Below are 25,666 nucleotides of genomic sequence, written 5' to 3' on the forward strand. Positions count from 1 at the left end.
CACAGATACCTAGGTAAAAGCTGATTGTATTCTTAAAAGCCAGTCTCAGAATTGGCACAGTATCACTTCTGCCATACTTCATTGGTCAAAGCACAGGCAGCTTCGATTCACAGAGAAGAAAAACAGACCCCAACTTTCAGAGATAAGAGTGTTAAAAATGTGTAGCCATCTGAATTCTGCCATAGTCTGCCATTTAACCAAAAATCATTTTCATTCCCCCCACATGAAAAATACCACTTCTCAAAGCCTCATCTTATTATGACACTGGCTCAAAGTCTGAAGGTTATCAAAGTCAGGCCTGTGTACAGATGAGTTTCCTTGGGTACAGTTCTTTGAGTATAGTTTCTCTCAATCTGAAGACCTAAAAGTAAAAAAGAAAGTTACTTGCCTTTCATATACCTAACATATAATGGTAAAACAGGAATAGAGACTCCTTTTCAAAAACAAGGAAAATGGGAAATAAATAGCAATCATTGGTTCATAGAAATTCTGAAGTCCAGCCAGGAGTAGCATTGTCTGCTTGCTTCTCTTGTATCAAGAGTTGGTGTCTTCAAGGGTTCTAAACTGCATCTTTTTCTGATGGCGCTTCTGCAAGTAGAATTTTCTTAATAATTTTGTGGATTTTGTAAGAATGTTATTGATATTCACTACATTTGACAAAACCACTCTTTGTTTTGTTTTGTTTGGAGACTGGCTCTTCTCTACCTTGTTAGTTGCTTATGAAGATGCTGTGAAACAATGCACTTGAGATTCATAGAAATCCTTTTGTCCATCAGTCTGTCAGACATGCCTTTAAATCTCCCTGTGCCATAATAGAATGTCTGTGGCCACACCCTTGACTCATGTTTCTCCTAAGGCTGCCCTAAATTTCATGTGTGTCTTGAGACCATGTCTTTTCTTTTGAAGCTTTTGTTAGCTAGAAGGAATTACCTTGGACTTTATTTTCTAAATTCTCCTTATAAACTGAACAGTTTTTTTCTTCAGTTAATCTCTCTCTCTCTTCTAGTATCAGTGGCCACTAGAAGATATTCGCTGGCACTTTCAATATTCTTCTTAGCTCCTTAGCTAGATCACTGGATCTATTAAGAATATTTTCTATAGTCCTTGTTTTCACAGGTACTAACTTTCTGTGAGTACATAACAAGTATCACCTTTTCTCCAGTCTCCAATAACTTTTTTCCACTGGCCAGTCTCACCAAAACTCTCCTTGAAGCCCTTTCATCTTTTGCCTGCTGTCCAGTTCTAAAACCAGTTTACAGGCTTTTGTTATGTCAGCACCCTATTTTCAGGTATGAAATTCTGTTTCTGTTATCTATTGATGCAAAACAAATTACTCCCATAACTTAGTGCCTTAAAATAACTTTTATTTTATCTACACTTTTTTGGGTTAGGAATTGGAAAGATTCTTCTCTTCTATGTGGCATCAGCTGGTATCACTTGTCGGTATTCAGCTCTCTGTTGACCTTACCTGGAGGATGCAAGATGATGTCTCTCCCATGTATGATATCTTCATAGGGCAGCTGGGTCTGTTCAGCTGGATTCCTTTCCTTCATTTCAGTGTCATGGCCTCGCCATGTGGTCTTTCCAGGATAGTTAAACTTCTTTCATGATGGCTTAGGCTTCCAGATTCCAAGGTAGAAGCTGCCAGTTCCCTTAAAGGCTAGACCTAGAACTGGCATAGCAATATTTCAACTGTACTCAGTTGATCAAGGCAATCACAATATTTAAGGGGATAGAAACAGCCCCCCTCTAGATGAAAGGAATGTCAGAGACCTTACTATATGTGTGATCATCTTTGATTCACCACAGTAACTTTAGTGTTATTCATTAGAATCATAGTCGGTATTGTGAGCCTTTTCTTAAAAAAAAAAAAAAAAAAAACCTGTTAGGTATATAATAGCAGCTTTCTAGCCTAGTGCAGGAGTCAGCAAGCTGTTTCTACAAAGAGACACATGGTAAATATTTTTGACTTCGTAGAAAATAAAGTCATAAATATAGTTTGTAGGAAGTCTCATATTGATATGCCTAATGTCTAGGGAACAAATACTCATTAAAAAATAAATTAAAAAGGATTTTCCCCCAAGTGCTTACCTTGTGTGAGTGACCAAAAATATTATATGAATAAAAGATAAAGACTTTAATGATTTGTATAATATCAATTATTTTTCTAAATAGGACAGCTAATTGGAAACTTAAAATATGGAAGGAAAAGTTATCTAGATATTAAGAAAACAGAGGGGGTGATGATGGCTTAAACAAGATAGTATTGATATCTGAATTGGAGAGGAAAAAGAAAAGTTTAACAAATGAAGAAAAACTCTTCTTATCACTGTTTACTTTCAGAAAATATCAACCAGGTAAAAAATGGGCCACTGCCAGAATAGAGGTGGTACTCTGGCTATTAATTATTTGATGATCTAGGGAAATAGATTTTGTGTGCTTCGTTTATGTTATCAATATCATTGTAAAAGTTTGAGTGATAGGATTCTTTTTTCATTTTGGGTTGAAAGATAGATTTTGATGATTGAGCTTTCCTGTAAGTTACTAATCAATGATATTACACTCTTTTCTCCCATAATTATAACTACAGATACTGTTATTCTTAAAACTAGTTTTTATACCTTCTTAAATGCAATTTACATGTTATTGAAATTTTAAGGAAAATTTTATATACTAATGAATAGTTAACACAATAACGACATTAAAGATCTAAAGATAAAACTTTTAATTTTTTTTGTTATAATTAACATATTAGCCTAAAACCAGATAATGATAATTTATAAAAAATTTATTGTTTTCTCTAAATGAATTTTGCTTCGAGACATGTTTTTGTTATGTTTTTGCCTTTCAGAATGTGATGACTTGGAAACAGAAGTTTTACAAGAGTCAAGTGGAGCAAGCAAAGATGGTAGCTTGCCTTGCACTGTTATGGATGTGTGGATTAGTGAGATAAAAGAAACAAAGGAAACTAAGTACGTTACTGCTTTCTCCTTACGTGTCAAAACCTGGGTCCCTTTTTGTAATACCTTTTTAATAAATACTGTAATAAATTAATATTGTACTATATCCTATTACGATAATATCTTATAAAATAATTTTTAAGGAGATATTACATTCATATGGTTCAGAAATCAACAAATATATAAAGACATACAGTAAAAAGTCTTTCCTACCTTTGTCTCCATTCAGCAAATTTCCACTCTCTTCTCCTTCCAGATATTTTTAATATGTACATAAGCAAAAACAAATATACTGTTCACCTTCCTTTTAAATATAGTCGTTAGTATAATATGCACAGTATTTTCTACCTTTTTACTTTTAGTTGGTTATTTTGGAATTCTTTTATATTAATACAAAGAGAACTTCTTTTTCACAGCTACTTAGTCCATTATTTAGATATACCACAACTCAATAAATCTTCCATATTAATTGATATTACAAATGATGCTGCAGTGAATAACTTTTTATTAAGGTCATTTTGCTTATATATAAGTATATCTATAAGATAGATATGTGGAAGTATAATGACTGGGTCAATTGCATTTTTATAAATTGCAATTGTAATTCAGTTCTTGTTCTCTCTTGGGGTTACACTGATTTATGCTTTCAGAAAGAATGTATGAAATCCTATTTTCCCCACAATCTTGCCAACCTTATTTTCAAAGTTTCAATTTTTGCCAATCTGATAGGTAAAAAAATAGTATCTCTTTTTAGGGTCTTAGTTTATCTCTTATTATTGGTAAAATTTAACACATCTTTTCAAATTTAAGTTTCATTTCTATTTTTTGTGAGTTCTCTGTTTATATGGAAATATGTCTAAAATATTGAATAATTAATGAAACAAAATTAAATAAAAAAGCATTTTTATATATTAGAATAACACTATGATAATTCTATGTAGAAATTACTGTATATGTACTTACATATATATGTATGTAAATTTAAAGTATGGTCAGATGTACACCAAACTGATGATGTCAAAGTCAACTGGGATTTGGAAGGTTAGGGGAGTCCTAAAAGAACCATTACTTTTTTAATTGAGGTGAAATTTATATAACATAAAATTTATGTTAAAATGTACTTTGCTCTCTTAATAATGTATCCTGACTATTAATTCCATATCAGTTCTTACAGATTTCTAGTTTTTAAACAACTTCCTGATATTTTATAGTATTACTACGTCATAATTGCTTTATAGCCTCTGCTATTAAGGGGCATTTAGATTGCTTAAAGTAGTTGTTCTCAAACGTTAGCAGTAGGATTACTTTGGGATTTATTAAAATAAATTGCTTGTTCTTGTCCCCCAAAGTTTCTGATTAATGGGCTAGAGGGGGGCCTGAGAACTTGCTTTCTAACAAGTTTCTGTGTGTCACTGATGTCTAGGGGCCATACTTTGGGAACCACTGTTGTAAGAAATGGTGGGGCTGGTTGTTGTGAATGATTATGATCAGTGAAGGTCTGAACGGGGTAAAAATACATTGTGCTTATGAAAGAAAATATCTGTATATGTGAGAAAAATATTTGAGAGTGCTTTTATTTCTAGTAAACTGTGTGTTGTTGTTTTACTGGTTTATCTATCTGGCAGATTGGAAGATAGGATTACTAGTCAGAAAAATGAAGATTCTGAAGATGGATTTCTGAGGAATCTGGAACAACTTAGTAAAGTTCACATAGGTAAGCATCATCGTATTGGTCTAATTACCTTATAGAAGGATGTTAACACTAACCTGTTTAATTTGGACAATATATTAATAGAGAGCATTCCTAATCAGTTGCCTCAGTCGATTGAAAAATGTCATAGACATAGAACACTGGACTCTGAATTTATAAGCCTGGATTGTTTGGCAATGTGAACAATAAAACTTTTAGATCAGTTCTTTAAATATTTGAAAAGAGAAGAATCACTTGCCAAAACTAAGCTAGTATACTAAGGACATTAAATTAGTTGCCCTCTAGTATTAATTAAAATATAAGACATATACTCTTTTCTGTCTAACCCATAAGGAACCAAGATAAACTGAAACTAAAATGAGTATCCGAATAGTATTTTTCACAGCTCCTTGCATTTGTGTGTATATTTTACAACTACCAATGTAATTGGAAATATATAATAAATTATATCTGCTTTCTGAAAATAAAACAGTATATTCTGTTAAAGATTATTTATAAAATAACGTAATTATATACAGCAGGTCCTCCAATAATGTCATTTTGTTCAACATCATAAGAACTTAGCTCGTTCATGTCAATTAGCCTATTGCGAAGTTGGTTTTGTTATATGTTGTTACATTGAAGTCACAAAACCGATCAACATTAAGTGAGGGCTTACTTTATAAAATTTATTTTGTTTTTCTGAGAGATATGTAGTTTTTTGCTAAAATTTGTATTAAATACTGTGCTTTTACAATATAACTTAGAACTTTCTTCCAGTACTATATAGACTTATTACATAATTTTTTTTTGTATCACAGAACCTGGAATAGATGATTCTCAGCACTCTAATAAATGCGATACAGACAAATCTATACAACCAGAACCATTTTTCCATAAAGTGGTTCATTCCGAACACTTGAATGTAGTCTCTCAAATTCAGTCAATTCTGTGTTCACCAGAAGAAGCCTTGCCACTTCGATCTCGCTCTGATTCACCACCAAAAAATAAAAACAAGAATTCTTTGCTGATTGGACTTTCAACTGGTCTTTTTGATGCAAATAACCCAAAGGCAAGTATACTCCTCTCATAGAAAATGTTATCTATTTGATAACATTTTTATTGTTTTTCTTTGATAAACCAAAATATTGAGTTTTAAACCCTTAAAAATACAAATACAACACACACACACACACACACATCAAAACCATTTAAAAAAAATAAAAAAATCCTCCGTTTTCTCTTCTGAGGTACTGAGAATAATTAGGACAAAGACTGTTTCATTGGCTCCCAGTTCTGGAATTTTTTTTTTTTTTTTTTTTTGTGGCGGGGGTGGGGCAGAATTTTTTTATAGGCCTTCTTTTATTAAGCAAAAAATCCCTCTTACACCCTCTTACACTATCTCCCTTTCCCAGTACCCAGCTAAACTTCCATTTTTAGTATAAGACTAAGCTTAAGCAATACATCTTAAATGGATAGAAATGCCATATTGCCTAATTTGTAGAAAGATTAATATGTACTTTCTGGTAAAAGTTTTTCAAACCTCTTTTTTCACTTGCTATTTTTAAAATATGTAACCAATTTTTTTCTTATTAAGAAATTAGAACATCTCTATAGAAAGTTTACAAATACAAATAAATCACATATCATGCGTTATATTACTTTTCATATATGTGATTTTTACATGTATATAACTTTTTACCAAAATAGGATATATACATACTCTGTTACCTGCTTTTCTGTTTAGTATTATAAATTATTACAAATAATATTACTACAAAAATAGCATTTTGTCATATTTTCAAATATTCTGTCACATCATCTTTAATGTCCACAAATTCTGTTTATTCTGCTATATTATATTTTTTTAAATTATATTTTTCTATTGTCGGGCCTTTAGATTTCAGTTTTTCTTATGGTTACCAACTACATCTCTATATTTGTACATATTCACAATTATTTCCATAAAACAAATTTCTATAAGTGAAAAGTTACATATAAGTCAAAAAGTTACATATTGCTTAATTTCTCTTCAAGAAATAGTGTATAGTTCCATTAATACTATGTGAGAGGCCTTAATAGCACCAACTATTATTTACTTAAAAATTGTGTGTTTAATGAATGAGTAATGGTGTTAATTTTTTAAAATTTCTATTTCTGTATTTACCACTGTGGTAGGGCTTTTTTTAAATATATATTTGTCTGTATATGAATGAATTGCCTGAATTCTTTTTCCTCAACTGTTTTTTAAATATGTCATTTTGATTTTCAGTTTAATTTTCCAATTAGATAAGTTTTTATTTTGTGGAATATTTCTTATGTTTATCTTAAATGTAGATATTGCTAAATTCTCTAACTTATCTAAGAGCAGTTAGACTTTCAAACTTGGTGTATCCGTCGTGGGACAGACAAGGACTATCATATAATTCATGTACTTTCTTTTGTAGTAAAGGTGTATAGCTGTCTTTAGCCCAGAGATTTTAAAAAACTTGTTTCTAAAATTAATACTCATTGCATAATAAATCTGATGATTTGATTTTGTTTCATGACCTTAGTTTCATCTTATTAGTTCTTTGAAAGCACTTAACTTTGGAGGTAAGCACAGCAAAGCAGATTTCATGTAGAGGGAAAGGCAAGAAAAAAATACTAGAAAATCAAAGCAATCTTTAACCATTTCAAGCAAGGACAGAAGACCATACCTGCCTATTCCATAAATCTCTCAAATATGAATGTTCATCACTGGGCCAAAATAATAAATAATCATTGTTTATAATGATGGCCTTGAATTGTGAAGAAAAGGTAAAAGTTATTTATAAGCATTCATATAATCAATCTCTTTACGAAAATGGGATAATTTAACCTCTTACAAAGATTTTTGTTAAAAGTTCTTTTTTAAAAATGTTAAGTTATACGGCTTGTGTTATTTTTTTTCAATTAAAGGAAATCCATCTTAACTTTTGTCATTCTAACCTGTATCATCAACTTCTTTCTTTGTAGGGAATCATTTCCTCAACATACATGTTCTAATAAGTCCCATCATAAGTAGCAAACTTCCCTTGAGCACATGTTCTTCTCTAGCTACCACCCTATTTCTCTGATCCCTTTTACAACCAAACATTTTGAATATGTCTCCACTTTGTTTCACTTCCACTTTTGCAGTCTCCACTTCTATTCACTTCCCAGTACATTCCAATATGGTTTTCAGCCTACTTCTTGACTAAAATTGCTCTTGTCAAAATCATCAATTACCAGTCTGTTATCAGATTCCCTATACTTTTTTCTCTCACCTTTCTTGACTTTCCTTGTTTAAACAGAATTGATGTATACCTTTTAAAATCATTTTATCTGTTGGCTTCCTTTATATCATAATTTCATAGTTTTCCTCTGCACTCATTAGTCGCTCTTTAATTTTCTAGCTGGCAGCTACTACTACTAACAAATCTCCTTAAAAGAATGTGTATTCTTCTCTCATTGGGTGAAGTGCTCTATAAATGTCTAGAAGTAAATCAAATTGGTTGATAGTGTTGTTCAAGTCTATACTGATTTTTTTTTTTTTTTTTGGTCTACTTTGTCAGTTGCTGAGAAAAGAAGAATGAAAATTTTAACCATACTTGTATATTTATTTCTACTTTGATTTGTGTCAAATTTTGTTTTAATGTATTTTGAATTCTGATATTGAGTGTATAAAATTTAGTACTGTTATGTGTTCCAGATAAATTGATACATTTATTGTTATGAAGTGTTCCTGTTTGGTAATGTTATTCAAATTCTCTACATCCTTACTGATTTTTTTTTATCAATTACTGAGGAATTTCCAGTCAGTTGAATGTAAATTAATAATCTTTATGTCTTCTGGATGAATTAACCTCTTTATCATTATGAAATGACTCATATTTTCCTGTTTGGGAATCTACTCTATCTATATAGCCATTCTAGCCTTTTTTATGCTTAATGTTTATATAGTATATATTTTTATATCCTTTACTTTTAAACTTATTTTATAGAGTAGATTTTTTGTAGTTATATAGTCAAGTCTTGCTATTTAACCAATTTTTTAATTAAAGTGATTGGACCATTTACATTTAATGTAATTTTTGATACATTGAGGTAAACTTATTATTTCGCTATTTGTTTTCTGTTTGTCTCATCACTTTTTTACTTTTATTCTCTTCTTTTGGGTTGAATACTTTTTGTATTATATTTTATCTCTACTATTTGCTTACAGTGTAGACTTTAGAAAAATATTTAGCAGTCATTCTTAGTGTTCAAGGTCCATCTTTGGCTTATCGCAGTCTCTTTTCAAATATTATACCAATTCACATATAAAAACCTTACAACAGTATACTTTGATTTCCACTCTCCTGCCTATCCGATGTGATAATTGTTGTCATATACTTCTGCAAATGTTGTAAACTTCACAAAACATTTTTATTGTTTTTGCTTTAAACATTCAGTTACCTTTTACAGAGTAAAAATTGAAAATCCAGCTTCTATCTGGTATTATTTTTCTTTCATTTTAAGAACTTCTTCCTTTATCACTTCATGTACAGCCCTGTTGGTAAAAAATTTTTCAGCTTTTATTTATATAAAAACATTTTTATTTCATTTTCATTTTGAAAGGATATTTCCATCAGATCTAGAATTATATTGTCTTCTGGTTTGCGTTGTTTCTGACAAGAAACACTGAATACAGTATAACAACTTTCACAAGATATTTATAATAATTTGATAAAATTGAGAGTAGCACACAAATAAAGATCACTGAATATAAATTTGTAGTAGGTTAAAATAAAGTAGTCTAAAGATGTGATCTTCTCATGATCCGACTTACATAAGAACAGAATTCAGGTTGCCAAATGAAAAAAGCTACTTGTCCTTCCCCTTAGACCATCCTCACCTTAGGGGATAATGAATAATGGGTAGAGAGAGACTGTATGTGTTCCACTGATACTTTTCTCATCTGGAGGGTGGAATGAAAAACTGATCTCTTTGAAAATTTGAGAATTTTGTTTTTTGTTATAGCAAATGCAAGGTGAGGGAAAATATTAATGTACAATTCACAAATAGCGTATGTGTCTTAAATGTCTTTTTTTGATTTGCTAAAATATCAGTTCTCAGGTAATGTCCATAATGTTTGCCTTTGGTAAATGTTCATAATTTTAAATTAATGTTTTAAATTTATTCTTTAACCCAGTTTGTAGGTCAAAGTGAGCAGATTTTTGTAGAAGCTATTTTGAAGACACAGTGTTATGGTTTAATTGCAGTATGCAAATGTTAAACAAATGTGCTCATCATAAACTGTTTCGTTGTCTGACCAGAGTATTACTAGTTCATAATTTTGTATGAAAAATACTACAAATGAAAATGAGTTGACAGTTTTTCCAAGTAGAATTTCATGTGAAGTTCTGTTAGGGCAAATAGTAATTTATTCACCCTCTTATGTGACTCTTAATTTTTGCGAAAAAAAAAATAGAACTTAACCAACAACAAAAAACCTAAAGGAAGCATATATTTTTAAAAAACTTTTTAAGGTTTCCTAAAACATTGCTCTTCTGTTTGAATTATAATGTCATCTAATATGCTAGCTGTGTAAAATCATACTACAAAGAATCTAGAAAAAAATTAATCTGACTATAAATGAAGTAAGATTTCAGGCAACATGTTATAGATAAGCAGCTATTTTCAGGAGGATTTCTTTCTATGAATGTTAAAGCTATAGAATATTTCTTATATAAAATTTTTCTAACTGAAGATGAATATCCTATTGAAAACTTTAACAGTCTGTCAAAGAAGACTGTGAACATAAAGGGTTTTTAATGTAGGACAAATAGCTATTGTATTGATAGGTGTGTGAACCCATTCTAAGAGGAATGTTGTCGAATTACATACCACATGAAATTTCTGTGTCATTTTATGTTATGTTATGAAAGTTATTTTAATTAGTGAAAGAAATAAATTAAAATCGAGACGATTTTCTGGGGCTAAAGTTTATCTCAGCTTTAAAAATACTGCATCTTTTTGTGTAGCCCCCTTGTATTTAGGTTTGTAGTGCATATATGCTATTTATTTTTATTGATTAACGTATCTGGAAAAACCGTTACTGGGCAAATATTTTGCATACTGCTGGTTAACGATACACATGGTTCAAACCATTAAAATAATAAACAAGTCAAGTATAAATTTTGCTGACAGTGGGAGATTCAGCAAAAAAAAAAAAACTTTTAGTACCATTATTAAGTATTTTAACAACCAAAATATCTTTACCTTGTAATTCGTAATCATTTTTTGCCCTCTTGAGTGCTATAATATGTAAATTCTATTCAAATAATAGAGATCTATCTTTTTTATTCTCAATAACAAATTGTACTGATAAAATTGGCCAAGTATATAAATTTTCATTAATATGCTAAACATTGTGTTTTCTTCACAGTCTTCCATCTGGTATACGGTTTTTATCAGGGCCTTAGGAGTCATGTTTCAAATCTCACAGATTCCTTTAGGGCTAACTCAACCCCGAGACTTATGTAATAGATACTTATTTCATAGCCCTGTCTATCTATCCATCACATTCTAATTGTTGAAGTGTTGGTGGACACAAACTATTCCTATTATCCCTGGTCTAATCCAGCACAAATTCAAATTTTAAACACCTCAGCTGTGCATTCTTGTTTTGTCTCAGCTCAATTTGCTGAGTTCTCATACTGCTACTAAAAATGATTTGCAATATGAACATGAAAGATCTGGCCTTTATAGCTTTCCATAGTGGGAAGGACTACGCTCATAGTCCCTTGCTCAAAGAAGCAATAAATATTAAGCTTTTTTTTTTTTTGCACTAATTTGAGGGCCCCGAATTAACCAATGTTGGTTAGCCAGCAACTCGTAGTGGTAAAGTAATACAAAGGGACACCAATTATATGTGGTGGTACCTAGCCAAACTTCAGATTAACTCCAGGATTTGGGCAAACCTTTATGGGGAGGATTGGCCATAGGAAAATGAAAGACAGTAGAGATAACCATGAAAGAGGGACAATATGGGCCATGAGTGAGAAGGAGTGAATTAGAAGTTTCTAGCACTACCTGATTCTTGACACATTCCAGTTCTGTTTCATGTGCATACTCCAAACATCTCCTATTTGTGTCAGAGAGTGTAAGGAGATGAAATAGAAAAGGTGGCAAGAGCGAGACTCGTTTAGTTTCACGCTGAAATTCAAGAGAATTAGGTTTTCACATTGGACAAGTCAGTCCTGAAGCTTCTAGCTTTGAATATATACAAAATTATTATTTTCTAATTTTTTTGTTTGTATTTTTCTAATTATTTTACTCTTAATAAGAATTCTGTTGGCTTTGTTTTAGATGCTAAGGACATGTTCACTTCCAGATCTCTCAAAGCTGTTCAGAACACTGATAGATGTTCCTACTATAGGAGATGTACATCAAGACAATCTTGAAATAGATGAAATTGAAGATGAGCACATTAAAGAAGGACCTTCTGATTCTGAAGACATGTGAGCATGATGTCATTAATAGATAGTAACACTAACAGAATTTCTGAATTTATGTATGTCCTAGAGATGGTGATTTACCTAGACAGTTTTTAAAAAATGATTCATAGCTAACTTTTTACTACTCCTTTACCTTTTTACAACATTCTTAAAGTAATCATACAAATTTTGATATGTATATCTGCCTCTTCATTTCACTTGAGGAATATAAGAAAATGGTTTTTATTGGTGCTCTCTGTCTTATTAAACCACGTAGCGTCCAGCACAATGATTTGCACATGGTAGGTACTTAATAAATATTATGTGAATAAATGTTAACAACACCATGATACAAGAATTGCAATGGAAATTTGTGAAATACTTACTGTTCTACGATTCCCCAGGAAGATGATCTGAAAGCTCCACCTATATCTGTCTCCTGCCACGAATGATTTCAGAACCATGGCACTGGGGAGTTAGCAGATAGAATGAGTTGTTTGGTTTGCATGTGTATGTATGTGCTTACCTGTGAATTCTGCTTGTAACTTAATTGCTTTTACAAAATTCCTTCATGATTCGTGGGGAATATGAAATCAAGGAGAATAATTTAACCATCACTTGAGAGAGGTGGGATGTGATTGCCCTTTAAACAATAATTCTGCTTCACCTTTGATATCAGTGAACCTTCTCAGCCCCTCAGACAAATGTTACAAACTTTTTTAGGAAAGTGAAACCAGAGTACCCTGGAATAAAGTGTTTGAGAAGGTACAGTGTGTTCAAGTCACTAGGAAAATACATTATTACAAAATTTTAGAATTTGTATGATTTTTTTTTTAATTAATTTGCTTCTTTTTACTTCTGCCATTCAATAGAAAGAACTTGTGTTTTGCTTTTATTGAAAGTGTTGTATCAGTCTCACGATTTTCCTTCTATAATATTTGAGCCAGGGCTACTACATCTGGTACATTTTATTTTGTCTTTGTTTTTCTTAAGCCTTGCCCCTTTCTTCTTAAATTTCTAACCAAACTTTTAAAGATTGCCTTTTTTTCTCATTTTTCATAGAGTTCTATAGAATTTTGCTGGTGCCCTCAAAATTTGCAGGAAAAGTTACCTTTTTAGACTTGTTTTCAACTGCTTGGCTGTGGTCATTAAGCACTAAACTTTCTGTTTTTATTAAGCCTGTTGGAGAATACAACATTTCGGTACCCCTTTATGGTTGACAAAGTGCTAGATATCAGTTTTTTCTTCAGAGTTTTTTTAAAGTCATGAGTTTTTATCTGAGGGAACTATAGCTTATTTGTGGCTTGTATTCTTTTCATTACAAGTTGAGAGTATTTTATTTAAAAATTAAAGTTAGAAGTCTTTAATATTTTTAAAATTTGAAAATTGTTATTTTTAGAGTTAATTATATCTATCTAGGGAAATTTCACTTGATGTTTCTTTGGGGAAAAATAAAACTTTTTTTAATGCAAACTTTACTCAAGGTTGTATAATAAGAAAGTTTACTAAAAAGTGAATTTGGGACCAGGTTTTAAAGCACCTGAGACAAATTTTTGAGTGTTCATTTCCTAAAAGATCTTAATCTTATATTTTTCTTACAATGATAGACTTAGCAACCCTGCTTATTTTACTGCCATCTATGGAGGACATTAATTCCTCTAGGCTTGCAACTAGAAGATTTCATCAACAGGTTATAATATTTAGTAATTGTAGTAATGGTACATAGCAGCTGTGCCTGGTACGTTAGTCTTGTAATTAAATAAGTTAGATGCTACTCATAAGATGATCCAAAAAATTAAAGTCTCTCTTTCTCATTATAATTAAATGTTTTGCTTTTCTATAGCTGCTACAAAGTCAAAATGTAGGAGTTTGTACACATAAGTACAAAATAAAGATATTTCTACATTAAAAGATTATTTTATTTTTCCATTAATGGAAATTTTATTCAACGTTACACAATATCGTTTATATTTTAGTTCTTCAGTAGATATTTGTCTATTTGATTAGAATGTAAACTTTAAGAAAGGCCTTAATCAACGTGCCACTTTAGGAGAAAGAAGCAAATTAAGAGAGACAACATCGATGAGTACATTTCTTGGGTATTGTAGAAATGGTCAGAAAACCTAGATTTCAATTCTGTATTTGTCATTTATTTACTGCGAGTCATTTAAACACTTTGATTCATAGTTTCCATGCCTCTAAAGTAAGTTTCATCTGAATAAAATTTAAATAGTAGGCTAAAACTGCTTAATGAACTAAAGTACTATGTAAATGTATAATATTATTTGCATAAATTAGTTCATTTCAGCATCTATAATCCCATGAAAATAAAATTAATGTCCTGAGCAATGCCTTGGAAACAAGATTCCCTAGTGAAGATTATTATGGTTAATATATTCTAATTACACAGTAAAATCTACCTATTATGTACTTTAGAAATATTTTCAAGAATAAGCCTCTGAAGGTAAGACTTCCGGTGACCATTTTATTTACTAGCTCATTCTGTTAACCTGAACATGTAATTCCCTAAGTGTTTTCATTTCTGAGAGTTTAAAGGCCCAGTGAGAATTTATATGGAAAGCTTTTTGTATAGTGTACTATTATTATACATCCACACCAAGATTTTGCTGAACTTTCCAAGTTACATAAAAGGAAAACATTTGAATAGTAAGTATTTGTTTTGGAAAGCAAATGAAAAACCTCTTTAGTCTGGCCTCCTAAAATATTGAAGTTTTCTTTCAAAATTTAAGCAACTAATAATATTTATAGTTACATAATTCTTTTTGGCAAATTAGGACCATTTTAAACAAGTCTTCTTCTGGCTTATGTATTCCAGAGTAAATGTCATGTACCTTATTTATCAATTGTGTTAATCTTCATTTTCCATGTTAAAAACTAGGTTTTTTTCCGATTTCTTTTTATCCATTGTTAGTACTTTTAAGAAGAAAGGAGTGTATGCATGTTGAGTTGAAGGCAAATTTCAGAATAAGGTAAAGTTTTGGTAATTTTTGGTTTAATTTTTTAAATTTCAGTGTTTTTGAAGAAATTGACACAGATTTACAGGAGCTTCAGGCCTCTATGGAGCAGTTACTTAGGGAACAGCCTGGGGAAGAATACAGTGAGGAGGAAGAATCAGTCTTAAAGAACAGTGACATAGAGCAGACTGCAAATGGGACAGATCTGGCAGATGAGGATGACAATCCCAGTAGTGAAAGTGCTCTAAATGAAGAATGGCACTCAGGTGTGTGATAATAATTGTGGGCCTTTTTTTATTTTTCAGTGTGTACAGATATCTTAAGTAGAGTATATTTTTCTGATATCTGATACGAACCATTTCCAGCTTTAAATAAAACTGAAGTATACTTCTGTGTCTTCCTTTTATTCATTCTTTTTCTTTTCACACAGGTATTCCATTTCTTTCCCATTGAATTATGGAAATGCTTTTTTGTAGCATTTTTATTCTTTTTCTTGACAGGATAGTGTGCATTTCTTGGCTTATTCTTCTAGTAATAACAATAATAACTTAGTTTTCTTAGCACTTTATATTTGCAAAGAGCTTCCACACAGTGGTTAACAAGCAGAGTTAATACTAAAAGCAGTTTTTAAAACCTTGACACTTTTTTTTTGTTTAGAAACTATTTTTCGTTCTTAGCATTACCTTTAAGATGCAGAGAAAATTTGTTTATTTCAATAACTGTATTTGGGAAGTGGAGCGAATATGAAAAAGAATAATTCTTCAGTAACTCTATCTTTTACTAGAATTTTTCAAAGTATGTCTGGCATGTAAAAGACATAAAACATTGAGCACTTAAAATACTTTTTTAGGTGCTTTGCCAGAGTTTTATAGTATATATCTTAGGTTGCCTGCCTTTTGTGTGCTTTTTATGTTTTGGCTCATATTTAATATCAACTTTTTAAAAATATTCGTTACACTGATTGCCATGATGCAGAACATATAGTTGTGCTTTTTCTGTTTTATACTTAAATTAGATGACATCCCTAGGAAAGCTTTTAATCCTACCTGATTTACTGTTTATGTTATTTAAAAAGATTTCCAAAATAACATTCTTGTTAAAACAAATTTATATACATATTGATTACCTATATAAATAACAAATTATAGTGACAAAAACTTTATATTTAAAGTTCAAAATAGTCTATTTAATGATATTCACTTATAGAATTTTAGTCTATTAGAGTAAGAATTATTTAGTCTTTTCAGTCATAAAATATCTTTTTATTTATGTTTTTTAGATAACAGCGATGGTGAGATAACTAGTGAATGTGAATATGATAGTGTCTTTAACCATTTAGAGGAACTGAGACTTCACCTGGAGCAGGAAATAGGCTTTGAAAAGTTCTTTGAGGTTTATGAGAAAATAAAGGTAAGTAAAATGTCAATTAAAACATTTAATTTTGAAATACACTCTATTTGAATTACTAGCACAATGTAAGTGATCTTTATTGGTCAGTAGATTTATTATAAATAATAAAGTCTCCAATCAAATAATATTTATATTTGGAATTTTGGTATAGTCTATTCATGAAGATGAAGATGAAAATATTGAGATTTGTTCAACAATAGCTCAGAATATTTTGGGAAATGAACATCAACATCTTTATGCCAAGATCCTTCATTTAGTTATGGCAGATGGAGCCTATCAAGAAGGTAAGATTTCCTCACAGTCCTATGTTTTAAATAAATGTGCAAAAAACAAAGCAACGAATGTAAATTGATGAGCTTGTATCAGAAGCATTTTGGTGAAATCTATGTTGGAGCTATATGTAGTACTTTTAAGCAATTATAAAATTAATTGTGTCCTATACTTTTACTGATTCTGGCATATACTTTTATTGACTTAAGTCCTTTAAGTCAATATTTTTATTTGAATGAGATTTTTTAAAAGGCTCATTATTGGACAGTTCTAGAACTTAGAATACTTTCTTATCAAGGATGTAGTAGTAAACTTTTAGACACATATGCTTCAGCAATATGTAAAGTTTCACCTAAATAATACCAATGTAATCTCTTCCAGAGTAAGTAGATCATTTATCTACAATGATTTGAATGTAAACCATTTTTATATTTGGAAAATGTTTACCTATAAAATCACTCAAAATATGTTAGGACTTTATTAAAAGTTATCAAAATTAAAAATGGCTTTCCTCCTTAAATTTAGTCAAGAACACTAAACATGAAACCAAGAGACTGACTGGTATTATAGTCCTGACTCTTTTGCTGGAAGCTAGTAATGTGACACCGAGTGATTTATTTTGTGTTAAGTTTTAGTTTCCTTTGCTATAAAATAAAGAGATGATCTGCAATCTGATGTACTGTGATTGGTTTTCAACGTGTTTATTGGGTACTTCTTACATGCCTAGCACTTCATTACTATGGACATTAAGACACATAATCTTTGCTCACATGTTGTTTACAGTTTCCTTGGGAGATGAGATATAAATATATGAGAGAAAGTGTAAAACTGTGTAAAAATGCACCTTCTAAAATACTTTTCAGTGCATAGGAATTAGAGAAAGGGGACGTTGGACCTTGAAAAATGGAAAGAAATATAGAGGGCATAATTTGTGGGGAAAGCGGAATGAACCAGTAATTAATCTATATTAGGATTAAATTGAGCATATTAGAAGCTTCTTGTTGAGAATTAGTCTTTGTGATTAGATACTGCGAGTGTTTAAAATACTTAGAGGAAATCAGTGAAGATTTTTGAACTGAAGTTAAAGTTCAGTCTAGCAGCAGTATTCTAGATAGTTTGGAGAGTACTAAAGATGAAAATAAGAGGATCTGTTTCATATAGATCTGTTTGGACATGAGATGATGAATACCTGGATTTAGTGTTCATAGGAATAGAGCTGTTAAATTCAGTTCAAGTATTTCAGAGCAATGCTTTTTATAAAAATATTGCTCTTTTGACTCATAAAAACTAAGTTTGCTAAAATCAAATCTAAGAATTTCGCAGGGGCGGGGAGCAGCTTTACAGTTATGTAGACTTATTTATGTTGACCATTTTTTCCTAAAGTTTTATGATAGAAAGCCCAGCAAAAAAATGCTTCTTTAAATTGGTTTGATGGAAGTAAAAGTCTTGTAAAATTCTAATAGTTCTTATTAATCAAGACTAGAAAATATTTAGGTACAATAAGTCCTATTATGTTATAGCTTCAAAAAAACACTATATTTTCATTACTATTCTTCTTAATAGAATAACTGTCAAGAAAAAGGGTCATTGGCAACAAGTAATGAATTGAATGCAAACATTTTCTTTTATAAGTCAGTTATTAGTGCTGCCTTTATTTTTCATTATGGTTTTCTTTAGCCCCCTTAGTAGTTAAGATTATCTATATTTATAGTGGTTGCTATGAAACCTATCAATAGAAACTTAAGGGAGCCCTTTTGTATTAAAAAATATTGTTAAAGAACTATAAAATAACACCATTTGGGGGAAAATGTAAGAACAAATATGTATTTGTTTCGTTAATATAGAGATACAGACTTATTCTAATGAAGATGTTCCATTACATAAAATATCTTGAAAGTTCTTTTTCAAAATTCCACTGACGGCTTTACATACCGGATTCTTTGGATTGTCTTTCTTGATGCAAGTCTTTATTCTGGGAGCATTTAATTTTCTTGGAAAAAGTTTAAAGTTACTTAAAATCAAGTTTAGTGTATGAAGAGAAATTATATGTGGTCTTTTTAAGTATCTCACCATGAAATAAGGAGCCTAAGTTTTTAAAATAAATTTATAAACTGATTCTGATTATTTTGAATTTATTTCTAGAATATTTATCACAAATTGTATTACTTTAAAGGTATGATTTATAGACTAAAATTGAAAATTTAAAATGTTATTGCTTAATTTTAACAATATAAATTTTCATAAGATTTATTTATATTTCGTTCCAAAAAAATTTAAGATTGCATTGAAAAATATATACAGTACAAGATTAAATTAAGAACAAGTATTTGAGAAAGCGAGCATATCAGGCAAATGAGTACAAGCAATGTAATATAAAGCCAAGACTGAAATAAGAATACAGAATTCGTGTTCAAATGGTCTCTACATTTTGTGAAAATACATCACAAGTTTGGTGCTGATCTTTTTAGCAAAGCAAGAAACCTAATTAAATAAATGAGTCACAATGTTCATGAGACAAAACATGTCAATCATTCAGAGAACAGCTATTTCTGGTATTGAAAGAAAGGAAAAATTTTCCCATGATTCTTAAAAAAGAGGGGACTATGATACAGTGTTCCTCAAACTTGGATAACATGTCACTTCCTTTAAAGGGTATGATTTTTTTTTTCAGACTCTAAGAATCTAAGTTAATTGACCTCAGGGGAAAACTCAAGTCTTAGTCGTCGAAAATGTCAGTTGTGAATTATTACTGTGAAACAGATGTTTTTTCCCCTAAATATTAAAAGATTATTATCATCAAAATGAAAGTATAAAATTTAAACATTATCTGGAACTTTCAGATTTCTGATTTTATTGTGATCTCGAACCCCATTTTATAGAACAGTATTTTAATGTTCTGAAAAATATCCTCAATAATTTTTACAATATTTGGATTTCATGGGGTTCTCTTATAATATGGCATGCAGTAAGTTACTGGCCTAAGGCTAGAAAATGATTCCATTTCAGTAAATATGTGGACAATATCAAACAAGTTCAATTCATATTCAGACATTTTCATCCTGCAGGCAGTTTTCCATAAGTATTGTTTCAGTACAGCTTTTCATAAATGATCAACAACAGTGTGGTTGGAGTTCAACTTTGCTTGACAAGTATCTGAGGAACATTTTTGTATTGCTCCTTAAGTGGAACACTGTTAACAGTCAACTGAGCCATAAGGTAGAATTGACATGATACCCTCTTTTGAAAGCTGAGTGGCTTCAAAAGGCTGCATGCCTAAATAGGCCATTTCCCCTCCAAAGCACCAAGAATCGGGTGAGGCTCATACATTCCTCAAGAAGCAATATCAGATTTTCTCTACCATGCAAATGAAAAGGGGATGAGGACCCTTAAGTTCTGTATCATAAAGCCTGGCAGTAATTCCTTCAGCCTAGAAAAAATGTAAAGGGAAAAAGCCAAATGCCTACCCTGGAAACCTTTTTTTTTTTTTTTAATCTTCTGAAAGCCCCTAAAGCATTAGGACTTATCAATATATCAACCCACTAAACTGTTTTTAAACTGTATGTTGAATTATTTGAATAAATTAACTTGTTGTTTTATATTATTAAATGTAAGACAGCTGAATGTTAGACAATGATTGGATTTAGAAGAACTAATATTTTAGAGCTTTTCTAACTGGTAATACTTAGACCCCAGATTTAGAAGGAGTATAACTGGGCCAATGGTAGAATGGCAGAGACCACCAAACCCTCATGTAAAGCATTGATCTTAGATTCTTAAAAAGGAAGTACATACCTTTATTCTACATTTATTTTAGATAGAGTATTATAGTGTGTTTATATAATGAAATTCTATTCAGTTAAAACAAATGAACTAAATTTTCATCTGTCAATATGGATATGCCCCACAAATATGACCAGTTGAATAAGTAGTACATAGTACCATTTGTATAATGCTTAAGAGCAATTTTATTTTTGTGTGCGTATGTGTAATATAAGTTAAAAAAAAATCTTGGAGGGAAGGATACACATCAGTTTCAGGCTACTGATAATGCCTCTGGGGAGGGAGAGAAGGCAATAAGATTGGAAAAGGGTATTCCCTATCTAATACGTTTTTCCTTAACAGATAATCCAAACCAGTATGGCAACAAGTTAACTTTTATTTTAGGTGCATGTATATTCATTAGTTTTTTATACTTCCCTATTTGAAGCACTTTGTAATTATAAAAAATAACTATAGCACAGAGTGATAAGGGTAACATTGGAAGCAATAAAATGTACGTTTGCAGAAAGTAATAATCCAGCCATATTGGAAGAAATAAAGGTGTCAGGATAATTCTTCCTAGGGGAGAAGACATCAGAGCTGGATTTTGAAAGATCAATGGGAATTTACCCCTACATCAGTATGTGTACTTTATACACAGAGAGATGTAAAATATTGTATTAGGGGAACTATAAACAATTCAGTGTTATTAAAGCATAAATTATGTGGATGCTTAGGGAAGATAAGGAATGAAAGTAGATAAAGCTAGAAATAAGGCCAGATAATGAAGGGCTTTGCAATCCAAGTAATGGCGCAGGTTCTATCCCGAGGCAGTGAAGGATTTTAAGCAGTGCAGTGATTTGAGATGACACTTGGACTTCATTGAAAGATCACTTTTGCTAGAGTGTGGAAAATAGTGATTGTTATCTAAGATTAAATTAAGTGCTGTTTAATTCATTGAAGAGTTTTTCTATAATAAAGAAACATTTGAAATTACCATAATGCCTGTAAATAGAAATTTACAATAAATGTTGAGAAATAACATATCATAGATATATTTATGTCAGTTTTAATGGTTGCACCATATTTTATGAATATGGCATAATTAATTATTGTAAAATTTTTATCATATGGAAAAGTTGAAAGAACTTTCCTGTTATCACTCATATACCTACCACCTGATTCTGCCATTAACATTTTATAATCTCGCATTATTACTTATTAATCCATCTTTCTATTATGTGTTTAAGTAGAAAAACTCATATCTCAAAACTACATTTTGCTTTAATTTTTAAAAAAATATTTGTATATACCTTAGGAAAAGATCTGAGAGGATTTATGTAAAATTATTAGCATTGGTTATCTTTCTTTACAAGTGACTTGTGCTACCCACATTTTTCTTTATTGTATTGTCTGACTGTTTTACATTGAGTATGTGATATTATAATAAAAACTACATTTAAAAGTACATTAAAGCTTTTTTCCTTTAGCATGAAAAAGAATGAGTTTTTTTCTCAAGTAGATACATAGTTTGATTTGCAATGAAGTGAATTAATTTTTTTTCTTTTTTCTACAGATAATGATGAATAATCTTCAGAACATTCTTTAATCCTCAACTGTATGAAAGAATTTCAATTTGGTTCATCAGAATAACAAGCGTCAGTGGGGAATGTAGCAAATTTTTATAAATGATATATCACATTTAAGATAGGCATGCTGATTGCATGAAAAAGATGGACAAACATGCCATATTTCATTTGAGATTCTAGTATTTTATCCATTTTATTTTGTTTGTTGCGTTCTATAGTTGCCTCCTACAGAATATATACAACCTAAGCATAAGAGACATTGATCCAGAACTGGACTGAATGGTGCTGAAGAAGATTTACCGTGCAGTAAGGTAACTTTTACTTTCAGCAAATGTCTTTAGGCTCAAAGAATTACTTTCGTTGAGAAAGACAAGCCTGTGGTTTTTCATTTAAGTATTTCAGTATGGCCTTTTTTCTTTCTACTTGTTTTCATGGCCAGCAATTAGGTATTAACTTTCTCAAGGGCTCTATTTAAATCTTTACATTTTGAAGATGGAAATTTTAGCCTTAAAGTTTATATTCAACCAGTATGTCTCCTGAACTAGCTCAGTGGAAACAAGCTATACACACAGTCTTAGAAATCGTCAAAAGTTTTAATTATGAAAGAATAGCAAAATTATATTTCCTAATATTCAAAAAGGTGGTTAATTATTTGTTTTTGTTTTTGTTTTTAATGGCCAGAACTAGGAATATTATACTTAACAATTGGTCTGAGAATTATAACATTGATCTAGCATGGAGCATAAAATTGCCCTTTTGTTTTTAACTTTCATGCATGTGCATCACGGGTAGTAGGAGATTTAAAAAGGAGAAAGGAATTGTTTCTATTTTGACACTGACAGTTTTTGTAACTATTATTCCAAAGGGGAGGAAATGTTCGCTTTTTTATTTCCATTATGAGAGGATTTAGTTAGATCGTTAAGATGATAGTCACACAGCTTCAACTGTAATATGCCAGATATTACATGATTTCATTAGAGATGTCTGAAGTCCAGAAGCTTTTAATAATAAAAGCAGAATTTTTGAAACTTGAGTGCAAAGCAGCCTATTGGCATAATCTATAATTTGAACAATAAAATCTTAAATTGCAGCACTATCAGTACTATGCTAAATTTATTATGTATATTCTAAAACTAAATATTTGATTTTTATATGTTTGTCTATTTTGTGATATTACTATTAAATTTTTATTATCTACCTGAAGTGCACTATTGATTGTCATATATTTATTATTACTATTCTCAATAGAATGCTTTTACACAGAGCTGAGGACACTTACGTTTCTTTGACCTGATGAATTTCTTTTTTCCTTTTCTTTTTTTATGGAAGAATATTTGAATTCTGTCTTTTAATTCTCCATCGTCCTGGAAGAAGAATGATATGGGAGAGGGAGGTATTTTTAAATTCTTAACCAATTACAACTATTAGAAAAGCAAATAAGAGTATTATACAGTAGAAAAAGTTGTTCAGCCATATTTCAGAAGATGTCATATATACAAGAATAGGAATGACAAATAGGATTTGTGTCATCTTCAGTCAGTTGGTAGTGAGTGGCTCTGGAGTGTTCTTATGGAAAGATTGTACCTTCGGAGGTCAACTGTGAAGCTGTTTTTGAATTTGTAGATTCAAAGAATGTTAGAGCTAGAATGGGCTGCCAAGGTAATTTAGTATTATCTTCATTTAACAGGCAAGGATGCTGAGTTTGAGATGAATGAAATCACTTGTGTAAATGACCAGAATCAGACTAGTTCAAGGTGTTACATTGTGCTATTAGATGCACATTCTTTTAAAATTTATCTCCTCGAGAGTAAAAAAGAATAGAATCAGTAGAAAAAAGTATATTTAGCATTAATGCATTAAGAATTCAACAGATTTCTTGTTTCTGGGAACAGCACGCTATTCTAATTAACCTTCTTGCTGAAAACAATTTTTAAATGCTAAATAAAGTTGTTGTTTTTTTCTATTAATTAACATCTACTCTACCTGTTATACCTTTATTGATAATGGAGCTTTCAAATTTGGCCTGTGTGTGTGTTTAATATACACCTAAAAACATGGAAGAGGTGAGAAGATGAATTGCAAGGTAAAAGCTTTGGAGAAAGCTTCAACTCAGATATTAGTGGAATATTGGATAAAAGACACTTTTGACCTAAGACTATGTCCAGTACCTCACACTTTGGTGTAGTGAGCTTGTGGATCAAAGAGGATAAAAGGCCAAGTGTCCATCCAAGTTGGAGAATCCTATAAGAAACCCTACATTAAGAGGAGACACCAAAAAATTGCATCCTCACAATAAGGGAGAACTAAAACTAAACCTAACTCAAACTCAGGGACTATAGGAAGGTAAAAGAAAGGACAAAATATTCCTGAGATATTGTGGCCATAGACTAACCTTTACGTGGTTTGTATCTTGACCACCAGAATCGGTGGGCTGGGGGACTTTAGATACAAACATGACTGAAGGTTCTTCATGAACCTGGCAGAAACTATTCCAGTGCCTCTCTGAAGGAGGGTACATTTATTTTGTGTCTTGAAAAATGCCATAAATAAAATTTTAAGGGCAATGTTGGACACAGAGTCAAAGATAAATTAGTATACAAGAAATCAAGACATACAAGTGGGAAATAGCATGAACAGGATCTGCACAGACTTTAGGTTTGGAATTTTCAGAGATGTATTATAAAACAATTATACTACTGTGTTTAAAAAGTGATCAACAGACTTGAAAATATCTCTAAGGAAAGAACTACTAAAAAGTGATGTAGATTTGAAGAACCAAATAAAATTCATTTATATGAAAAAAACAACAACCAAAAATTTAAAACTCAGTGAAGATGCTTGACAGCAAACTATCCATGGCAAAAAAGAGAATTAAAAAACTAGAAGAAAGTATTTGTAATATAGTCCAGAGAGAGAAAAAGATGGAAAGTACAAAAAAAGAAGGTATGAGACAGATTCAGTGAGCATGTCTAATGTATATTTAATTGGAGTCCTACAGCTGAGGAAAGAATTGGGTAGTTATGTGGAAAGAGAAAGCTGAGAAATTTTCCAAACTATTGGAAGGCACCAGTCTACAAATTGAAGAAGCCCAGTGAATTTCAAGCAGGATAAAGTAAAAGAAATGCATTCTTAGTGTCTTCAGAGTGAAACTGGAAAAATCAAAGACAAAAATGTCTTAAAAGAAGTTGAAGATAAAAAGGCATACTGCCTTCAAAGGAATGTTTAAAGACTAGTTGGCCTTTCAACAGTCATAATGGAACAGTGGAATGGTATCTTCAGTGGATCAAAAGAAAATCATTGTCAATCCAGAATTATACATATATAGCAAAAATTGTGTTTCACAAATGTATAAAAATGAATTCTGACCTTCAATACTGGCCGCGATGAAGTAAAAGAGAAGGAATTTACCTTCTTACCTTTAACATCCCTAACAGTGGACAAAATACAGGAACTGTTTTTCAGACAGTGGACAACAACAAAGAGCAGCGATCTGTGAAAGAGGGGAAACAGATGAGGTAAGCCCTGTGATTGC

At 31.0% G+C, this 25,666-nt stretch overlaps 1 protein-coding gene across 6 annotated transcripts in view; it reads left to right on the forward strand.

The window, feature by feature from the left end:
• The window catches only part of NEK1 (NIMA related kinase 1), a 128,204-nt gene extending 104,974 nt beyond the window's left edge, over positions 1-23,230 (forward strand). For all 6 annotated transcript variants that reach the window (XM_025042976.1, XM_015585129.2, XM_006906326.3 and 3 more), the window contains 8 exons: positions 2,852-2,972; positions 4,586-4,674; positions 5,472-5,722; positions 12,004-12,155; positions 15,164-15,372; positions 16,386-16,516; positions 16,668-16,800; positions 22,122-23,230. In XM_025042976.1, coding sequence (XP_024898744.1) covers positions 2,852-2,972; positions 4,586-4,674; positions 5,472-5,722; positions 12,004-12,155; positions 15,164-15,372; positions 16,386-16,516; positions 16,668-16,800; positions 22,122-22,135 — 1,100 coding nt within the window. In that variant the 3' untranslated portion in view covers positions 22,136-23,230. The remainder of the gene's footprint in view (positions 1-2,851; positions 2,973-4,585; positions 4,675-5,471; positions 5,723-12,003; positions 12,156-15,163; positions 15,373-16,385; positions 16,517-16,667; positions 16,801-22,121) is intronic.
• The last annotated feature ends 2,436 nt before the right edge of the window (positions 23,231-25,666 follow it).

This window comes from Pteropus alecto, unplaced genomic scaffold (assembly GCF_000325575.1).
Source record: "Pteropus alecto unplaced genomic scaffold, ASM32557v1 scaffold50, whole genome shotgun sequence".
In the NCBI taxonomy this organism is placed as follows: domain Eukaryota; kingdom Metazoa; phylum Chordata; class Mammalia; order Chiroptera; family Pteropodidae; genus Pteropus; species Pteropus alecto.